This window comes from Ostrinia nubilalis, chromosome 29, assembly GCF_963855985.1.
Source record: "Ostrinia nubilalis chromosome 29, ilOstNubi1.1, whole genome shotgun sequence".
Taxonomy (NCBI): domain Eukaryota; kingdom Metazoa; phylum Arthropoda; class Insecta; order Lepidoptera; family Crambidae; genus Ostrinia; species Ostrinia nubilalis.
Window position 1 is genome coordinate 1,497,357 of NC_087116.1, and position 19,318 is coordinate 1,516,674.

Genomic DNA, 19,318 nt, shown 5'->3' on the forward strand with positions numbered 1-19,318 from the left:
AGACTAAATTAATATAGATGACCCACGCTGAACTGTCCCACCAAACTCAATGACAGGGGGGCGCTACCATCGTTCAACTATATGATTTCCAACATGGCAAAAATCAGAACCAGCGATCCTGTATAGACGGTGGCGCCCCTCTGTCAATGTCATGGATAGGACAGTTCAGTATATTGGAACTATAGAATATGGGAGCGGCACGGGAGGGTGTTTTTGTGACGTCAAACGTCAGCGTAAACTCAGATGCGTTTGAGACTATGCTTTGTCACGTGATGTCACCCCTCCCGTGCCGCGCTCCCATACCTCCGGCATTGGCTGAGAATGCGCAGTATGCGCTTGACCCATAATAACTTGACTAAGCATACTTTTTGTTATTAAAAATTGATAAAAAGTTCATTTTTAAGGCACAGAATTAGGCACAAATAGCGTATAATAAAATAAAAATCGATTTCCTAAGCAAGACGTATATTTGATATTGCAATAAGTAATACTAATGCCTGTTTTCACCATCAATCCCTATTTTTTATGTGACCCCTGTGGTAACAATTAACAGGAATTTTGTTTACATAGGGGTCACTTAAAAATTAGGGATTGATGGTGAAAACGGGCATAACTCTAGTAATGAATACAAAATTAAATAAATTACACAGAGTAAATGCATTTTAAGAGAGTAACACACCAATTAATACAATTTTGTTCAAAAAATTGCAGTTCAGTACGGAGTATTAAATTATAGTTTTAATACAGGGTGTATAATGTACAGTGACAGCACATTTTAATGCAAAACAGCACTTAACGAATAAATAAGATGCTACTCCAGTGCTAACTTGACGTGCAGTCATTATTACATACTAATATCATTTGGGGATATTGTTTAACTGCCAGATAACTTCAAAAGATATAACGGTCTTACTGACTGAGCCATTTCCATACAAAATAAGACAACTTTAGAATACTAATAATTTTTACTAACAAAAAACATTTTTGTTTGGCAAACATCTTGACACAAGACAGTGCCTGGCAAATTAAAAGTTATCTGACAATTGAAAAATTTTTACTTTAAAAAAGTACACACAGTAGCGACACCCTGTATACGCATAAATAAACTTAAATACAACTGTCACAGTCTTACAAAATGAGATTACGAAGCTTTTCTACGTATTTTTGGCAAAATATTAATACTATGAGCACTAACATACAGGCTGATAGATTTAACTAAAATCAGAGTGTAATAATGGTACAGTTACACATACTCATTACTAAAGTCCGGTCGCCGAGCACGTAGAATTTCGTCCAATGACCCCGAGCTACCCATCCTTATCACTCGCACACTCACTGCGGCCGTCCGTCGCACAGTCGCGACAGTAATATTACGCGCGAGCGATAAGGATGGGTAGCTTGGGGTCATTGGACGAAATCCTACGTGCTCGGCGACCGTACTTTAGCACGAAAGCATGCCACTATTGAGCAATTGCTACTTAGTAGCATGTGTTGAAACATTGCTAATAATAAGCATGCTTATTTCGAGTTGTTTGAGCACGCTTGTTAATAAAGCATGCCATTTTATGAACATGGTACCTTAGTACTATCAGTAATATATTAAATCATCATCATCATCAACAGCCCTTTACAGACCACTGCTGGACTATGAGCCTCCTCCACTATAGTGGAGGGTTTTGCCATAATCCCCACGCTTGGCAGGCGGGTTGGAGATCGCAGTTTAAAAGATTGATGTTTTTCAGAGAGAGAATATTATTCTTCCTACATTGATGAGTCGTAAGTGTAAACACGGTAAGCATATAAATATCACTAGAAAATAAATGGTATAAATTAATCACAAGCACAAACTATAATCGCAATCATACAACACAATTTAAGCCTTATTTCTTTAGTAATAAAGTTAAATATCAACTGAGGATTTTTGCCCATTATACCATACATTTGCATTAATATTAATACGGTTGTCGTATACCTACACACACACGTAAAAAACTAGACACATTTTCAAACCATACAATATAAGTATGCGATAGTGTCTAAAGCCCGGTCTGTAAGCACGTAGAATTTTGTCCAATGCCCTCTAGCTACCCATCCTTATCGCTCGCGCGTAATTATATTGCTGTCGCGACTGTGCGACGGGCGCCCGCAGTGAGTGTGCGAGCGCGACAGCAACGCGCGAGCGATAAGGATGGATAGCTTGGGGTCATTGGAAAAAAATCTACGTGCTCGCAGACCAGACTATATTATGCCTTTTTAGTTTAATACCATGGCAATTTCAACCTTATTTTATAGAACACAAGACCATTTTTAGTTTCTAAATTGAGTTACCTTAAAGTTCTTTCATTAAGCCGAATTTTCTTTACCTTTGTAATTTAAGAAAAATCTTAGGCCCAGTTTTTTTATCCATAGTTAAAAATAACTGTCAAGTTTAATGACAAGTGGCTAAATATCAACAAAATAAGCTTGAGGCTGACTAGTGACTGAGTTTCTTGCGCTGCTTCTTCTCAACACACTGGCCCATTTATTGTCCCGAAGCAGGTTTAATACTGGGACGTGTAAAAGTGGTTTTTAAAAGCCTACTTGCAAAAATAAAATGAGTTTTATTGAGGCTTAGTACAATTTTTAACTATTAGTTTACATTTTGTTAATAGTAAACTATTGGACCTGATAATAAAAGACAATATTGGTTATTTTAACTACGAACAAAAAACTGGGTCTTAAGATTCTGACCTTGAAATATCAATTAGTTACCATAAAAATGTGCACATGACTTAAGGACAGGATACTATCAGATCCCCGTTACCAGTTATCCAGGAAGTCGTACCCTGTCTTTGGTAGAGTGGTGGATTCTGTCAGCGTCTCGGTGGACTGGAAGTCGGTTCCTGACGACGCCTGGCTCGAGGAAAGGAGGCCTCGGTTTTCTTCGGAGATATCTGTAATAGAAAAGTATATTGTTTACATGGATGATATGTGGTATTCTATGGTTGATTGGTAGAACATGCTTGTTAGTGCCTGTTTTACTTTTGCTATAAAGCAAGGCTCCTCAGCCTTTGAAGAGTCGGGCCCAGCCGTGGATTCAGTCGTTAACGACGGGCCACTTACATTTCCTATTTCAGTTACTCTCAGTACAAGCTCAATAAAAACTCAATTATTAAGATCAAGCCATACTTGCGCGGGCCACTTATCTTTCGCGGGCCTGGCCGCGGTAATCTCTGTAGCCAAAACATAAACACTAGGAAATTCTTATTATAGCAGGGTCCACAGTTGAAATCTTATAAGTATGCTTATTTGTAGAAAATATTGGCTACGGTACACCGTAATAATACAGTCAATATTATTATAATTATTGATTCATTGCTAAGTTTAGAACTAGGTAATTAGTATAATACTTCTAATGATATTATTTAATACGCAAACAAAGTCACGAGCAGACACTAGTCTGGCATAAATATTCAAAACCACGCTTCATTGTAATCCCAACGTATTATTGTTACGCATTTATTAATAATTTATTATCATCAATATTCTTTACACGTATCTTCCTCGTTAACGCATTGATTTATAAATATTTAGCAATATTAGTTACACACTTTTAGTTACATTTGTTGTATGAAATATTTACTGCAAATCTGCCAAACTACTTTCACCAGAAGCCTATTTAGGCATTTAAAAAGTAATGCGTAATTATATGCGTAACATGTCAATCTATACTAATATTATAAATGCGAAAGTAACTCTGTCTGTCTATCTGTCTTTCTTTCACGCCTAAAACACTGAACCAATTTTGATGAAATTTGGCATAGAGAGAGTTTGAGTCCCAGGAAAGGACAAGATAGTTTTTATCCCGGTTTTTGAAACAGGGACGTGCGCAATAAAGTTTTTCTGTGACACAAAAATCCACGCGGGCGAAGCCGCGGGCGGAAAGCTAGTAAACTATATTTCTACTAAATAATTTATCAAGCTATGTTATTAAGATTTCAATGTCTGTTTTTTGTGATATAAGTTGACATGCTGTATAAATTGTTTTTTAATTTGATTTGGAGTTGACAACCTGTATAATTTTCCATATTTTGGCTTTTAAAACTAACTAATATAGCGAATTTGTACTAATGTTTTTAATTTGTTTAAAACTCGGAAAAAGATCAACATCGTATCGCCTTTTGCGAGCTGTCAGCAAGGCGAGACGTTTACGTTACGGTGCGGATAAGTGTGCGTTGCAGTATGGAGTTTCATGCAAAGAATACTGCCGCCTCGAGTTAATACGGTTGCGATCCCTTTCCAGTTTGATAAGTGTTTACGTATTTTATTCTTTAAAATCGCTTTGGAAACCATAGGGATATAGAGAGATGCCAACATTGCCAACTAATGAGCTGAGTTCGAAACTCAGTATCGCATTAGAAATTCACACACACAAAGTAATCAAAATATTATATGCTCATTATCCACTGCGGTATCAGTACTCAACGTTCGAATAATCTTTAGTACTACGCAATGTAAAATTTTTACATTATGACGTCGCTTCTGTCATCATTGATTTCACGAGCAATGTGTTCTGTTTTTGGGCATATTGCTGCGACACCGGCCCCGCCCCCTTGTCACATCTCCCTTTAGTTTCTGTGATCTGTGGGGGAAACCGCGCCTAACTCTGTTATAATGTCGACCACTCAATTACGAAGCTGGTTTCGAGATAACAAATGATTTAGCCACATCTGTGTCACTGACTAATCGCACAATTAACAATTAGTCATCTTGAACGTGCGTTATCAATGTATAATTAACAATGTTATTGTAGGCCAGGCACATTCATCAGTCTACAAATACTGTTACAAAGCATCCCATTATAAGTCTAGCGCTTAACTGAGTTAGTTTCTGAGGTATGGGAGCGGGCACGGGAGTGTTTCGAGACGACAAACGTCATCAAGACTTATACAGGGTGGCCAGGGAGTTGACGTTCAAAGCTAAAATTTAGATTCCTTACATCAAGGTGTAGGGTAAGGTGGGGCACAATGTTACACGGGGTACAAGCAATGTTACAATGCATATTTCTCCGTCGATTTCTATTAGTTGTATGATGTTGGTATACACGGTTGTCAAGCTCATAAGAGCTGCTGAACTGAGCCGCTGAATATTATACAACTATAGAAAGGGACGGAGAAATATGCATTGTAACATTGTACCCCGTGTAACATTGTGTCCCACCTTACCCTATCTAAATCATCCCCATATTGTATGTTCTGCAATTTTGCTTAGTTTAGGAGATAGAGTTAATTTTGTGATTTATCCTTAACTATTTTTCTCGCTCTGGCGTGCACTTGTAGTTTGTTTATTTATACTTACTCACGCTAGAGAAGGTTTCAGAGTGAGAAAAAAAATAAAAACCAACCATAGGTGATAGTTAAGATACACAAAATTGACTAATGCCCGTTTTCACCATCAATCTCTAATTTTTAAGTGACCCCTATGGTAACATATAACATGAATTTTGTTGTCAAAGGGGTCACTTAAAAATTAGGGATTGATAGTGAAAACGGGCATCTATCTCCTAAACTAAGCAAAATCGTAGAACATTACATGGGGGTGATTTAGATACACCTTGATTGAGGAATCTAAGTTTTAGCTTTGAACGTCAACTCCCTGGCCACCCTGTATGATACAAGATTTGTATATCTGTCACGTCATAATATGTCAATGTTTTTTTTATCCACAACGAGGAAGCTCTTGGCCTGTATCTCACCTGATGGTAAGTGACGATCAGGCCGAAGGTGGAAGCGAGCTTCACCCGGAATCCTCAACCACGGAGGAACTGGCTATCTTACCTCTAACTGCCGGAACACAACAATGTTGTTAACATTGTTGTTATGGCGACAGACTTAGGTAAGATGGTGGTAGCTAGCCAGGCGGACTTAGAACAAGCCCTACCACCAACCAAACCGAACAGAAAAATCTGCCCCTACTGGGAATCGAACCCGGGACCTCTGCGTCTGAAGCAGGTGGTCTTACCACTAGACCACAGAGGCGGTTATGGTTATTATGTCACCCTTCCCATGCCGCTCCTATACCTCAGGCGCTCACTGAGTTATGTGCTAGATCTACAGGGTGTAAGGTAAATGGGTATATGAGCAGACACTAGCCCATGTTAACATGGGCATATAAATGGTATGGTGAAGTCAGAAATTTGATATCATCATTTTATTTTTTTTAATTTTCATACAAAATAAATTTTATTAAATCCGATTTGTATGAAAATTAAAATAATTAAAATGAAGATATCAATTTTCTGACTTCACCATACCATTTATATGTCCATGTTAATATGGGCTAGTGTCGGCTCATATACCCATTTACCTAGCACCCTGTATACAGCGGCATTTAGCCCGATGTGCTGTGTGACAAAATCTATTTCAACACGAATATTTGTTTTGATTCGAGCTAGTAATGTTTAGTTTGTGTCATAGGTTTGATAACATTTATAATGAAGAATGTTCACTAATTTTGTTTTTTAGCTTTCTGTATTCTCTGTTAAAAATAAAAAATACACGTGAAAGAATTATTTCGATACGTTAATTAGTTTCCAAGATATTGAATTTTAAAAATGCGGGCGGCGGCCGGCCCGCCATTTTATGCGCGTGACGTCATATTACAACGACTGGCTCATATTTGTATGGGTGGAATCTTGCAAACTGAATTAAGACCCACTTCCAGGCAACCGATTAAGCTGAAATTTCGCAAACACATGTGATTTGGATGACCATGCAATATTATGATGACATGGAGCTGATCTGATGATGGAGCTGGAAGGTGGCCATAGGAACTCTATAATAAAACGACTTAAATGCATCGAGTTTGGGCTCGTTCGTTTTGTATTGATGAGTATTTTAATTCTATATAGTAATCGGGGTCTAATGATCGAGCTGGAAGGTAATTCGCAAATAAAACAACACAATCGCATCAAGTTTGGGTTTGGTTCAATTTTAATTTCTGTGATGGGTCTGGGTGTTAATATGTATAATAAGTTTGTATTTACAAAAAAAATATATTTAAGTATGTTTATATCCGTTTTCTAGTGAGCGGACGCTGTGAATGTACGTCACACGGGGTCACGTGACCGTCGGCGGGACTCAATATTTAAGCGAACTTTGAATGCCTATAAAATCATAACTACTGGGTATTTTTGAATGAAATAAAAACTAATGTATTTGTAAATGTAAAAGCTTAACTGTAACATAGGTTTCAAGTGATTTTGCATACCTAGTAACATTCTCAATTGTTATACTATAATAAGTCGGTTGGCACTTTCTTTGTGTTGTATCTACATTTTGGTCTATGCATTCTAAAAATGTACTTAAAAATAGTAAATATGGTTAACTAGCTTTTGCCCACAACTGCGCCTGTGTGAAATTTTGTCTGTCACGAAAACTTTATCGCGCGCGTCCTAGTTACAAAAATTGGGATAAAAATTATCCTATCTCCTTTTCTAGGATTCAAACTATCTTTATATTTTCGTCAAAATCAATTCAGGTTCAGTGGTAGCGTGAAAGCGTAACAGACAGACATAATTTCGCATTTATAATGGTACATAATATTAGTATTTTCAATAGTAAGAATTCGGGGCTATTCCCACCACTGCAACTCCTGTGTAGCCAGGATCTACAGTTTGACCGCCAATAACCCAACTAGTGAAGGTCAAGTTTGTCCCGAGGGAAAGTTAAACTGTCATTGGATCCGCAACGAAATTAATCAGAAGAAATAACTTACCACTGCTAGACTTCACGACGCTATTCCTATATTCATATTTCTCATTCTGAGGGCTTTTAAAGTTCGTTCTGAAGAAATTATCCGAGGACGCCACAATATGAGCTGGTTCCGTCACAACCAAACACTCCCTTTCTTCGTCTTTGCTCTTGAAATTATTAATAAATTTCGATATAAACCCAGGTGACGTCACCTCACTCTCTTCGCGATAACTTTTTAGTTTCTCGTGCGTTTTTAAAGCGTTCTTCAACTCTGAGACAACTTTTGAATGGGATATGGCTAGTTCGGTCATGACAGGGAGAGGGGAGGTCGGTTTGGTCTCCTTCTGGTTTCGATGTTCGGATAATATGCAGAGGTTGAGCTGGCTTTTCGTTTGGTAGAGGAACGGGGCCGAGTGTTCATCCCTGAAAAGTAATAAAAAGGTTTATAGATCGTGCCATCCACGAAGACGCGCCCCACCAATTTTTGGTAGAGGGAAGCTCGGGGTGCGGGGAGTTTAATCAGAGCAATCCGAGCGTCATTATTGTCATTACAAACATGACAGAAAGAGTAGGCGCACACCGTTGATTTTTCGTCGGCCGATAGTTTAGTCGGGCAGTTGATCAGTATGGGCATGTATGGGAGTGCGCACACTACGCCGATTCGATTTGGCCGATTCTTCATACAATTTGAAATCGAGCACAACTATCGGCCAACTAAAAATCAACGGTGTGCGCCTACTCTAAATTGCGATAAGTAAGGGTATATTCATGCTGACACTAGTGGAACATGAGTTTTGACCTCCGATGTTAAAACACACGATATAAAAAGAAAATTCTGAATCAAACCCATCCAACCAATCGATTACATTGTTATTTTTGTTATTTACAACGGAAGTTATCGGAATTGACCGGCAGTCGGAAGTTGCATGTTACTAGCCTATTGCACATACGTTTAATTAGCAAATGCGCATGAGTTGTTTGGAAGAGTACGAGACTATGCCCACCTCTCGTTCCCACCTGCAACTCCTGTGTAGCCAGGATCTACAGCTTGACCGCCAATAACACAACCAGTGAAGGTCAAGTTTGTACCGTGGAAAGTTAAACTGTCATTGGACCCGCAACTAATTTAATCAGAAGAATCGTAAGTAGTTATGATGGGTCAGGATTTGGCCCTTGATGTGGTCATGTGGTAAATCGATGGTGCCATTTTTGGTCATGAAGATATTCATTGACTGATAGATGCGAAGATCGCGGGGTCATCCAGTTTCTAAGTAAATATGGTATGGTACTTCGCTATTTTCCTCAATCGGCTCACAGAAAGATCGCTACAAATCGACATGAATGGGAGGTCATGTTTGATTTAAAACTATCATGTGTACTATGTTCAGCAGTGGACGTCCTATGGCTGAAATGATGATGACGATGATGATGTGTACTATGCTGCAGCCACATTATCATTAGTTCATAATATAGTCTCTACTGCAGGAGCACGACCCTCTCTAATATACCAGAGGCAAATAGAGAATTTGGTCAAAACTTCTCACGCTCTAGCCAGACTTTGGGAGGGCTTATTTACTGCACTCAGTATTTTTGTCTGTCATTCATTCCCACCGCTGCAAATCCTGTGTACCCAGGATCTACAGCTGGACCGTCAATAACCCACAGTGAAGGTCAATAAAAACCCAAGCAGTTAGGCGATTATCATACTGCACCGCGCTCCGTCGTGGTCCGCGTGGCGACATAATTATGACGAATCCCGCGCTCAAACGCGTTGTGCCGCGCGTGTTTTCTATACAAACTGAGGTACTTGCATACAGGGTGGAAACGTTAAGTGATCTCACTCGATTATTTCTAAACTATACAAGATATTGAAAAACTGGTAACTGATTCTGAAAGTGCTTCATGAGCTCTTTCAAACGGTACCAATAATAGGGTACAGAATAAACTGGATCTATCTGAAAATTCAATGTTTCCAGCTTCCATACTAAATGTATGCCAGCCACACAATATTAAAAGTGTAATTTTTTTTATTTAATAATAAACTCTTAAAATAAACTTGTAAATTGTATTCTTATTTAAAATTATTCATGCAAAACATTGGTTTTAGGCTTTACTTGCTATAATATTGTCAAGAGATGAGTGTCATGACTGTGGTAGTACTAAATGTATCGAAGAAAGAAACATTGAATTTTTTGATAGTTCCAGTTTATTCTGTAACCTATTATTGATACCATTGGATAGAGCTTGTGAAGCACTTTTAGAATCAGTAATCAGTTTTACGATATCATGTGTAGTTTTTAAAATAATGTGACTTTACCAAATGTATGGAAGCTGGAAACATTGAGTTTTCGGTTAGATCCAGTTTATTATGTAACCTATTATTAATACCGTTTGATAGAGCTCATGAAGCACTTTCAGGATCAGTACCTAGTTTATTGATATCTTGTATAGTTTAGAAATAATCGAGTGAGATCACTTATCGTTTCCACCCTGTATAATGATTAAATCTGTCGTCCCGTGTACCGCGGCGGAGCGCGGTGCAGGCGATCAGCCTGAAGGTCAATAAAATCCTAACCAGTTAAAGTCAAAAGAAGAGTTTGAATAAGACTTACTTGTAAGATGTATTCTCATCTTGTATCACTCTTTGCGCGTGTTCCCTCCCAAAGAACGACATGAGGTCATCCCTCCGGACCGGAGGGTCGTTGATATCAAACTCAAGCGTGTCCAGAAGCGCATACTTGAGAGCAATCTCCGGTTTGATGATCGATTCGTTTATTATTTCAACCTGGAATAATGATTGAGCATAATATTGTATATGGTGACTAAATAACGGATACTTATCAGCCCGGAAACGGATCGTAACCGTATCATCTTGAGGCGGTCAGTATTCTTTGTATGAAACTGCGTACTGTAACGCACACTTATCCGCACCGTAACGTAAACGCCTCGCCTCATTTCAAAGACGACACGGTGCGGCGGTGTTGATCCCTTTCCAGGTTGATAAGTGTGCTATTATGACCTTAACTCGCAATGCGAAATTTTTCGAGGTATTCCTCGAAGAGCACTTTGTAGTTGCAGTCAGCGTCAAATACACTCGCGAGCAAAACTATGGAATCACTTACATGAAATTGTTTCCATGCGATCTTGTGTACTAACGAATTTGTTAGTAACAAAAAAAGTGGCACCATTTTAAAGATTTAACTTTTATCTTTAAATTGATACCAAATTCATTTAAATCACACCAGTATTTAAAAAGATATCCCGGCTGATGTGAAGAAGTAACGAAAAAGACATGTATGAACTGTTTGATACGTCGCGAGTTGCGGCCTATTTACCCCCTATAAAAGCACGCGTTTTCGGATTTTTGCTTTCACACGTTGATTCATACACATCTCCGCTTCTTTTGACACTTTACCTGGGATTCTACACCTTCAGAAGCAGCACAAATCGTTGCACTATTGCAAGAAGGGCTCAGCCAGCGGGCTGTCGCACGTCAGCGCCACATAAGCCAGTCCTGGGTTTCAAAAGTTTTAAGCCGCTTTCGGGAGACTGGTGGCTTTATCCCGAGACCAAGTTCTGAACAGCGCCGGCGCACATCGCAGAGGGAAGATCGTTTTTTCATGTCAACCTCTCTATGAAATCGTCATTTGACTGGAATCGACGTCCAGTAAGAGCTCAGAAATGTTCGTAGGATAGCTATTAGCGAGTAGACAGTTTGTCTAAGACATAAGCAATAGAATTTAACTCCAAAAAGGCCTGCCACAGGCTCGAAACTGACGGCAGGTCAACGATAAGCACGCTTTCAATTTGCTCGTACACATCTCGATGTTAAATCGAGCAAGCCACCCCCATAAGCCACTGTTTCAGCGAACCAGCACTGCACAAATCGCTCCTCAGGCCGCCTATAAACCCGACCTCTTCGACTGCTGCCCTGCAAACACAGTTTGCATTCATCGGAGAACAGAACTCGCCTCCATTACTCACCTTCCCATCGAGATGTGTACGAGCAAATTGAAAGGGTGCTTATCGTTGACCTGCCGTCAGTTTCGAGCCTGTGGCAGGCCTTTTTGGAGTTAAATTCTATTGCTTATGTCTTAGACAAACTGTCTACTCGCTAATAGCTATCCTACGAACATTTCTGAGCTCTTACTGGACGTCGATTCCAGTCAAATGACGATTTCATAGAGAGGTTGACATGAAAAAACGATCTTCCCTCTGCGATGTGCGCCGGCGCTGTTCAGAACTTGGTCTCGGGATAAAGCCACCAGTCTCCCGAAAGCGGCTTAAAACTTTTGAAACCCAGGACTGGCTTATGTGGCGCTGACGTGCGACAGCCCGCTGGCTGAGCCCTTCTTGCAATAGTGCAACGATTTGTGCTGCTTCTGAAGGTGTAGAATCCCAGGTAAAGTGTCAAAAGAAGCGGAGATGTGTATGAATCAACGTGTGAAAGCAAAAATCCGAAAACGCGTGCTTTTATAGGGGGTAAATAGGCCGCAACTCGCGACGTATCAAACAGTTCATACATGTCTTTTTCGTTACTTCTTCACATCAGCCGGGATATCTTTTTAAATACTGTTGTGATTTAAATGAATTTGGTATCAATTTAAAGATAAAAGTTTAATCTTTAAAAAGGTGCCACTTTTTTTGTTCCTAACAAATTCGTTAGTACACAAGATCGCGTGGAAACAACTTCATGTAAGTGATTCCATACTTTTGCTCGCGAGTGTAGTTCGTGACATCCAAAGTAGCCAAAAGTTCGCAACACGTCTTTGTTACAATTTGAATAAGGTTGTGTTGTCAACTTTTTGGTCACTTTGGGTGTCACGAATTATTTGATGCTGACTACACCTACCTAAAAGGTGCGTTTTGAGGAATGTTTAGATGCACTTTAAGATGCCCCTGGGTGGGCCACACACATCGCCATATCATTCGGGTGACGAACAGTCTTGCGACTACGCAAAAAAGCACCTAAGTATACGCGAATGTTTGGTTACACACATCGCAATGGCGCGAATCTTCGGGTTACCGCGACGTGTGTGGCCTAGGGTATAGAAAAAATAAAAATGCCTAAGTTTTTCATGCTTCACTAGATTGAATACCTTGTACTAGTAGTACTATTTGTTTTTAATTACTTTCATTCAGACTTCCTTCCTTCTTTTCTTGTATTTAATTTTATTTCCTTTTCATTCATTAGCAAACAGACAGACAATACCACTCTACATGATGTAAAGATATTTAATTAATTAGATTTAAAACTGGAGTTACAGAAGTAAGACTTAATAAAGTAAATAGAATTTAATAAATTTTATTTACTCAATGATTATGAAATTATGAATGAGCTCACTTATTAAAATAATTTCTTAATACTAGCTGTTATAGTCACTAAACAATTTAAATTTAACACAATAAAAACTATGACCAATTCAAATCAAATTTTAAACTAAAAAAAATTGCATTAAGCATCAGCACTATCATTTTTTATCTAAGCAACTGCACTCAGGAGGAATTAATTAATGCTGCTGACAGCGCCACTTTTGTAGTGGAGTTTTGGGTGTAGGTTTGTTGTTGACACAATAAGAAGAAGATCATCTTTTATCATCATCAGGTCATTTAGTCTCCACTGCAGGAGCACGACCCTCTAATTTACCAGAGGCAAATGGAGGATTTCTCCTACACTCCCCACGCTGGCCAGACGGGTTGGGGAAGACTTTTTTTTCAAAAGTAATGATTTAAATCGGCATCAGCAAAAAGTAGCAGAAAAAAGTCTGTTCTTTAGTAATATTTTTTGATAAATGTGATACTGTATTCCAGAATTTCATGACTCTGATCATAAATAACTGTTACAAACATTTTACAACATGAAGGCCGTTTGAAATTAGGCTAATAAAAAAGGTAACACGATTTCTTATTTCAACGATTGCAAACAACAAACTTGTACATGTTTTTCTTTCGTCAACGTGAAAGCAAAATGATTGATATGACAACAATAATACAACAAAATAGGTAAAAATTAATTCTTTTACGATGAATGATACATTTTTAACATATCAATTTGTCTTGTTTTTATTGTTAATTTTCTTTTACTTTATGGTTTAAGACATTTATTTCTCTAAAAGAATTACATTCACTTACAAGAGAAATACAAAATTAACCTTAAAACTAAAGGTTATTTAAAGTTTATACAATTTTAATTGTTTACATTTTAATATTTTTTGCACGAAGCAGACGCGTACAATAGCAGTCACTCGAGTATTAATATATTGGCCATTCGTTCTTTAACTTTAGTTTCATATCTACAATTTGAAAAAACATTTTTTACTAAAAATAAAAAGTTTAGTAGGCAGGTACATAGAAAAACGCTATACCTGTGAGTTTTTTTGGCCCTCTTGTCTATTTTTTGTCATTAGATAAAGACATATAATAACAATCATTAGCATTAATTACCAATTAATCAAATCATTAAATAAAGTAATCTGCTAATATTAGCGATAAAGTTTTGTAATAAATGAAATATTAACATGTAAAATAATGTTTAATAGGTATTCATAAATCTAATTTATGTTTATATTACATAAATGCATTGTTTACTTCTTTAGTGTCTTTATTTGTGTCTAAATGTAATTGAGACATGCGAGATTGTTTTTAATAGAAATGTGTAGTTGTGATTTGAACCAGGAAGGAGGAACTTTGGAACCATTTGGAACAATATCTATTTTTAGAAAGATTGGGATATTAGCTGCTATAGTTTGTGTAATGTATAACGGCACATACCTTTTCTTTTTCAGTTAACGTATCCCACATATTTTCATATGCACTTTTTGCCTCAACAATGTCTTCGTGAATTTTGCTTGCAAGTGGGTTCAACGTACGAAAATACTCTTCCGCTACGGCGGTCAACGCCATTTTCGTCACTCGTACAACAACCACACGATCGCACTGAATATTCTTAGATGTTAAACTATCAAATCAAATGAGATTCGTGAGTAAAATTAATTATTTACACATGACTCACTCGCACGTCTATTTCTATTGAATGGACGACAGAAAATAAATAAATAAATAATGAAAGGAAACGTCAAAAATTTAGTAAATTGATGCAAGCAAATTTAGCACTAATCGCTTACCTAATAGAGTTCTACTTATTAGCAAATGTTACAAGAATTATCTAATGATTAGGCGAGAAGTGTCATGCGCATAGAACACAAAGCAATATAAACTTTATACTGATAGATATAAGATTTATTTTCGAAAACTAATCAAATGATTGTATATCCGATATTAGCATTTAGCGCCATCTGTATTTTACAAACATAATTTCATGTAATACTTTCCGTTTACCGGTTTTCTTAATCGAAAATAATTAAAATTTTTAGTTTAACGGCTCAAAACATTTAGAAAATGCACAATCAATTCATAAAATTGTCAACAAAGTTAGCCAAAATGTCTAAAACGTATTAATTTCACTAATATTTGTATTTGAATAGTGAATCGAATATTCCATCTGTGTGTAATAAGCTTAATTTGTGGTAAGTTTTTCATCTGTGCAGTTTTTGTAATCGGTTTTTGGGTGAGTGGAAAAATGTCAAAATGGCTATCCTCGCCCTTGTTTATAAACTGAATTTCACTAAAGAAACGTAGTTAAAAATCGAATAACGATTCACAGGGAGTGTTACAGCCAATAATGTTGCACAATACTGGATCTTACGGGCCTAACGAAGCGCCGGTGAACATGGGAGCGCCTGTAAATGTGTCCCAATTGGGTGCTCCGTTGAATGTTGCCCAAAACTTGAGTAATTTGGGTAAAACGCCACAGCATCCTCCCCAGGCAGCGGGAGGGCACTTCAGCCTACCCAACTACGCATCATACATGGCAGCAAATCCAAATATGGGCCCACAAATGCATACGTTTCCTAACTATCAGTCTTTGGGTCTCCAGTCAAGTTATATGCATCACAACTCGCCTGCGTTGCCAAATATGAGCTGGCAGAACAGTATGTTGCCCATGAACTTCAATTTTCACAACGAGGCTGTTCATAATGCGTCGAATTACACTACAAGTAGCACTAGAGCATCAAGCAGTGTCAATAGCTATAAGGAGCAAATATACACCCCAAAAGTACCTTTAAATGTGCCTCAGGTACCTAATAACTTCTTCCTCAGACATTTTGAGGAAGAAAATGACAGGCAAACTTTACCAAACCATATCAAGCCCATAGAAAACGAATTGAGCAGTAATTGCAGTGAAAAACCCTTCGGGTCACTATTAAAAGACAATCCAAGACGAAAGAATCTAGAAAACACGGTAAGATTAATAGAGAATATACTTGTAAATACGACCAAAAATAGGGAAATGCAACTAGAAAGTCAATCAAGTTGCGCCAAAAATGTTGAAACGGATAGTAAAAATATGAACACAAAATTAAATAATACTGATACCCTATCTAAAGAATTGCAAAACGAAAAAACTGAGGAGCGTTCAAGAGAATCTAAAACTGACGAGGATTCAAACGGTTCTGATAGAAGTGCACAAAAAGAATGTGACGTGAAAATTGTCGAAAATAAAGAAACAACAAATATGGAAAACCTTCAGGAATTAGAAATAAGTATAAAGCTAGAACCAGAAGACAATGATGACGTAGAGGAGATAAGGGAGGTAGAAGTTAAAATTGAACCGATAACTAGTTGGACGGACACGGAACACACTGCACCGTTCCATAGGGACGTACACGGTGTGTTACAAGAGGATATTGGACGTGAAAATGTCATTGACAGCGAGAATAGTGTGTTAGAAGCTACAAAAATTATTGTAAATAGTAAGTAATGTTACAAAATTGTAAAGATACCTTGCTCAATTGTATCATTTTAAGAGCTACCATATACTGTACAAGCTTTGCTTAGTTTGGGACTTGGTGCAGTGTAAAATGTCCAAGGATATTAATTTATTTATTTACTGTATTTTCACCAATCCATCTGTGACCAGACCAGCGTGGAGAGTGTAGGCCAAATTATCTATATGCCTCTACTACATTAGATACACACATTTATGGAGACTAAATGACCTGATGATGATCAAATGTTTATACTTTTTCAGAGGAGACGTCAGACAACTATTTTGAATGCCCGTACTGTTGTCTGATCTTCAAACATCCGAAGAGGTTCTTAATACACACCAAATGGCATTTGTTCGGTCTCATCAACGAACAGAGGCTCGAGTTAGCCAAAGAGAAGGAATCAAGGTAAAGCCTGGTCCGTGAGCACGTAGAATTTTGTCCAATGACCCCAAGCTACCCATCCTCATCGCTCGCGCGTAATTATGTTGCTGTCGCTCTCGCAATCTCACAGCGGGCGCGCGTCGCACAGTCGCGATAGCAATATTACGCGCGAGCGATAAGGATGGGTAGCCTTGGGTCATTGGACAAAATTCTACGTGCTCACCGACCAGGCTTTAAGTAATATAATTGGTTAAGCAAGCCTTTTGTAATTGGCCAAATGAATAATTGAAGTCATATTAAAGAACTAGTGGCCGCCCGCGACTTCGTACGCGTGGATGGATCCCGTTCCACCCCCTTAGGGGTTGAGTTTCGTAAAATCCTTTCTTAGCGGATGCCTACGTCATAACATCTACCTGCATGCCTTTCAGCCCGATCCGTCCAGTGGTTTGGGCTGTGCGTTGATAGATCACTATGTCAGTCAGTCGGTCCGCCCCGGATGCCAAGCATCAGGGGGTGACAACAGTCGCACAGATTAGTACTACATGATAAGGACGGTCATGATATGTCGGGGGCATTAGACCATTCCGGTGTGCCTTAACCCCCCACTTTAAGTATCGTTCGTTCGTTTCAGCCAAATGACGTCCACTGCTGGACAAAGGCCTCCCCCAAGGTTTTCTATACTGAACGGTCCTACGCTGCCCGCATCCAGGCTCTTCCCGCGACCTTTACCAGAACGTCGGTCCACCTAGTAGGCCTGCCCACGCTACGTCTTCCAGCCCGTGGTCGCCACTCGAGAACTTTTCTGCCCCAACGGCCATCGTCTCTACGAGCTATGTGCCCCGCCCACTGCCACTTGATTTTAGCAATTCTGCGAGCTATGTCGGTTACTTTGGTTCTACTGCGGATTTCCTCATTTCTGATTCGATCACGCAGGGAAATTCCGAGCATAGCTCGCTCCATCGCCCTTTATGTGACCTTGAGCCTTCTTATGAGGCCCATGAGGCTTTAAGTATACCCAACTTCAATTAAAACAGGGGGAAGTGATTTTTTAAATGTGTTTTTATGAGTTTATCGTATTACAGAAGAAACCAACGCAAAGAGACCCGCCAGAAAGGCGCAGGCGCGGTGCGTAAGCCGTGGCCTTGCAAGGACTGCGACAAGGTGTTTCACGCAAAAGGAGGGCTCGAGAGCCATCGGAAGAGGTAAGCTTTTCATCATCATCATCATCTCAGCCATAGGACGTCCACTGCTGAACATAGGCCTCACCCAATGCCTTCCATGTTGTCCGGTTGGCAGCGGCCTGCGTCCAGCGCCTTCCTGCTACCTTCTTTTACTTATTTAATTCAAAAATGTATTCAGTAATCCGTGTAAAGTCCGGTCGCCGAGCAGATAGAATTTCGTACAATGACCCCAAGCTACGGCACTACGGCTGCCCCTGGCACAGTGAGGGTGCGAGCGCGACAGCAATATAATTACGCGCGAGCGATAAGGATAGGTAGCTTGGGGTCATTGTACGAAATTCTATCTGCTCGGAGACTGCACTTTTTGAACACTCTTGAGCTGTGCGTCAATAGATCAATCAGTCTACAATGGTTGGCTTATATTGATGAAGGCAAGATGACATAACAACTGCCTGTTTTACACTTATATTTTTAGCACCCCAATTTTTTTTGGATTTTGTACAGATTTTTTAAATAAAAGATTTTTATACAACTGTAAAACCTTATGTTTCCTCATAAACACTAAGCCTAGGCGCCGACCACCGACTTTTAGTTGGCCGATAATTGGGGCCGATTCTAAGTTGTATGAAGAATCAGCCGATACCAAATCGGTGTAATGTGCGCGCTTTCATACATCTCCATACTGATTAACTGCCCGACCATTAACCACCGATTTTTTGTCGGCCGATAGTCTAATGTCTGCGCCCAGCCTAATTGTTAAGAAGCAGAGATAGGGTTAATGTAATACAGAAAATAAACTACATTTATGTCTTTACAGGTTCCACTCAAACAGGATACGCGAATGCAAGATGTGTTCCAAGTCCGTCGACGGTTGGACGGCTTGGAAGGCTCACATAGCGACCCATAAGTCGGAGCTGGGTTATCAGTGTACACACTGCCCGAAACGATTTAAATATTCGCACTCGCTGACGAAGCATAAGGACACGCACTTGGTAAGTAGATCCATACTCACAATTCCCATATCGCGATGCAGGATTGGTGTATGGCATGTGTTAGCGCCATCTGTTGGTGAAGACTACCACTAGCCTGTAGTGGTGCGTCGATAGATGTCGCCACACGTATGTTACAGGGTGATTTTGTAATCAGTGTCCAAATTATTTTAATAAGCTTTAAAGAACAAAAAAATGTAACA

The 19,318-nt window shown here is 39.0% G+C and overlaps 2 protein-coding genes across 2 annotated transcripts; one reads left to right on the top strand and one right to left on the bottom strand.

Moving 5' to 3' along the window:
• Nucleotides 1-426: 426 nt before the first annotated feature.
• Nucleotides 427-14,788, bottom strand: LOC135085777 (uncharacterized protein C1orf198 homolog). The gene is made up of 4 exons (XM_063980576.1): nt 14,505-14,788; nt 10,346-10,518; nt 7,756-8,156; nt 427-2,933 (listed from the first exon to the last, which is right to left on the bottom strand). Exons 1-4 carry the CDS (start codon nt 14,634-14,636, stop codon nt 2,800-2,802), a joined length of 840 nt encoding a protein of 279 aa, XP_063836646.1. The 5' UTR covers nt 14,637-14,788; the 3' UTR covers nt 427-2,799.
• A 523-nt stretch (nt 14,789-15,311) lies between these two features.
• On the top strand, nt 15,312-19,211 carry LOC135085600 (zinc finger protein 37 homolog). The gene is made up of 4 exons (XM_063980373.1): nt 15,312-16,546; nt 16,825-16,969; nt 18,028-18,147; nt 18,944-19,211. The coding sequence occupies exons 1-4, from the start codon at nt 15,415-15,417 to the stop codon at nt 19,209-19,211; spliced, it is 1,665 nt and encodes a 554-aa protein (XP_063836443.1). The 5' UTR covers nt 15,312-15,414.
• The last annotated feature ends 107 nt before the right edge of the window (nt 19,212-19,318 follow it).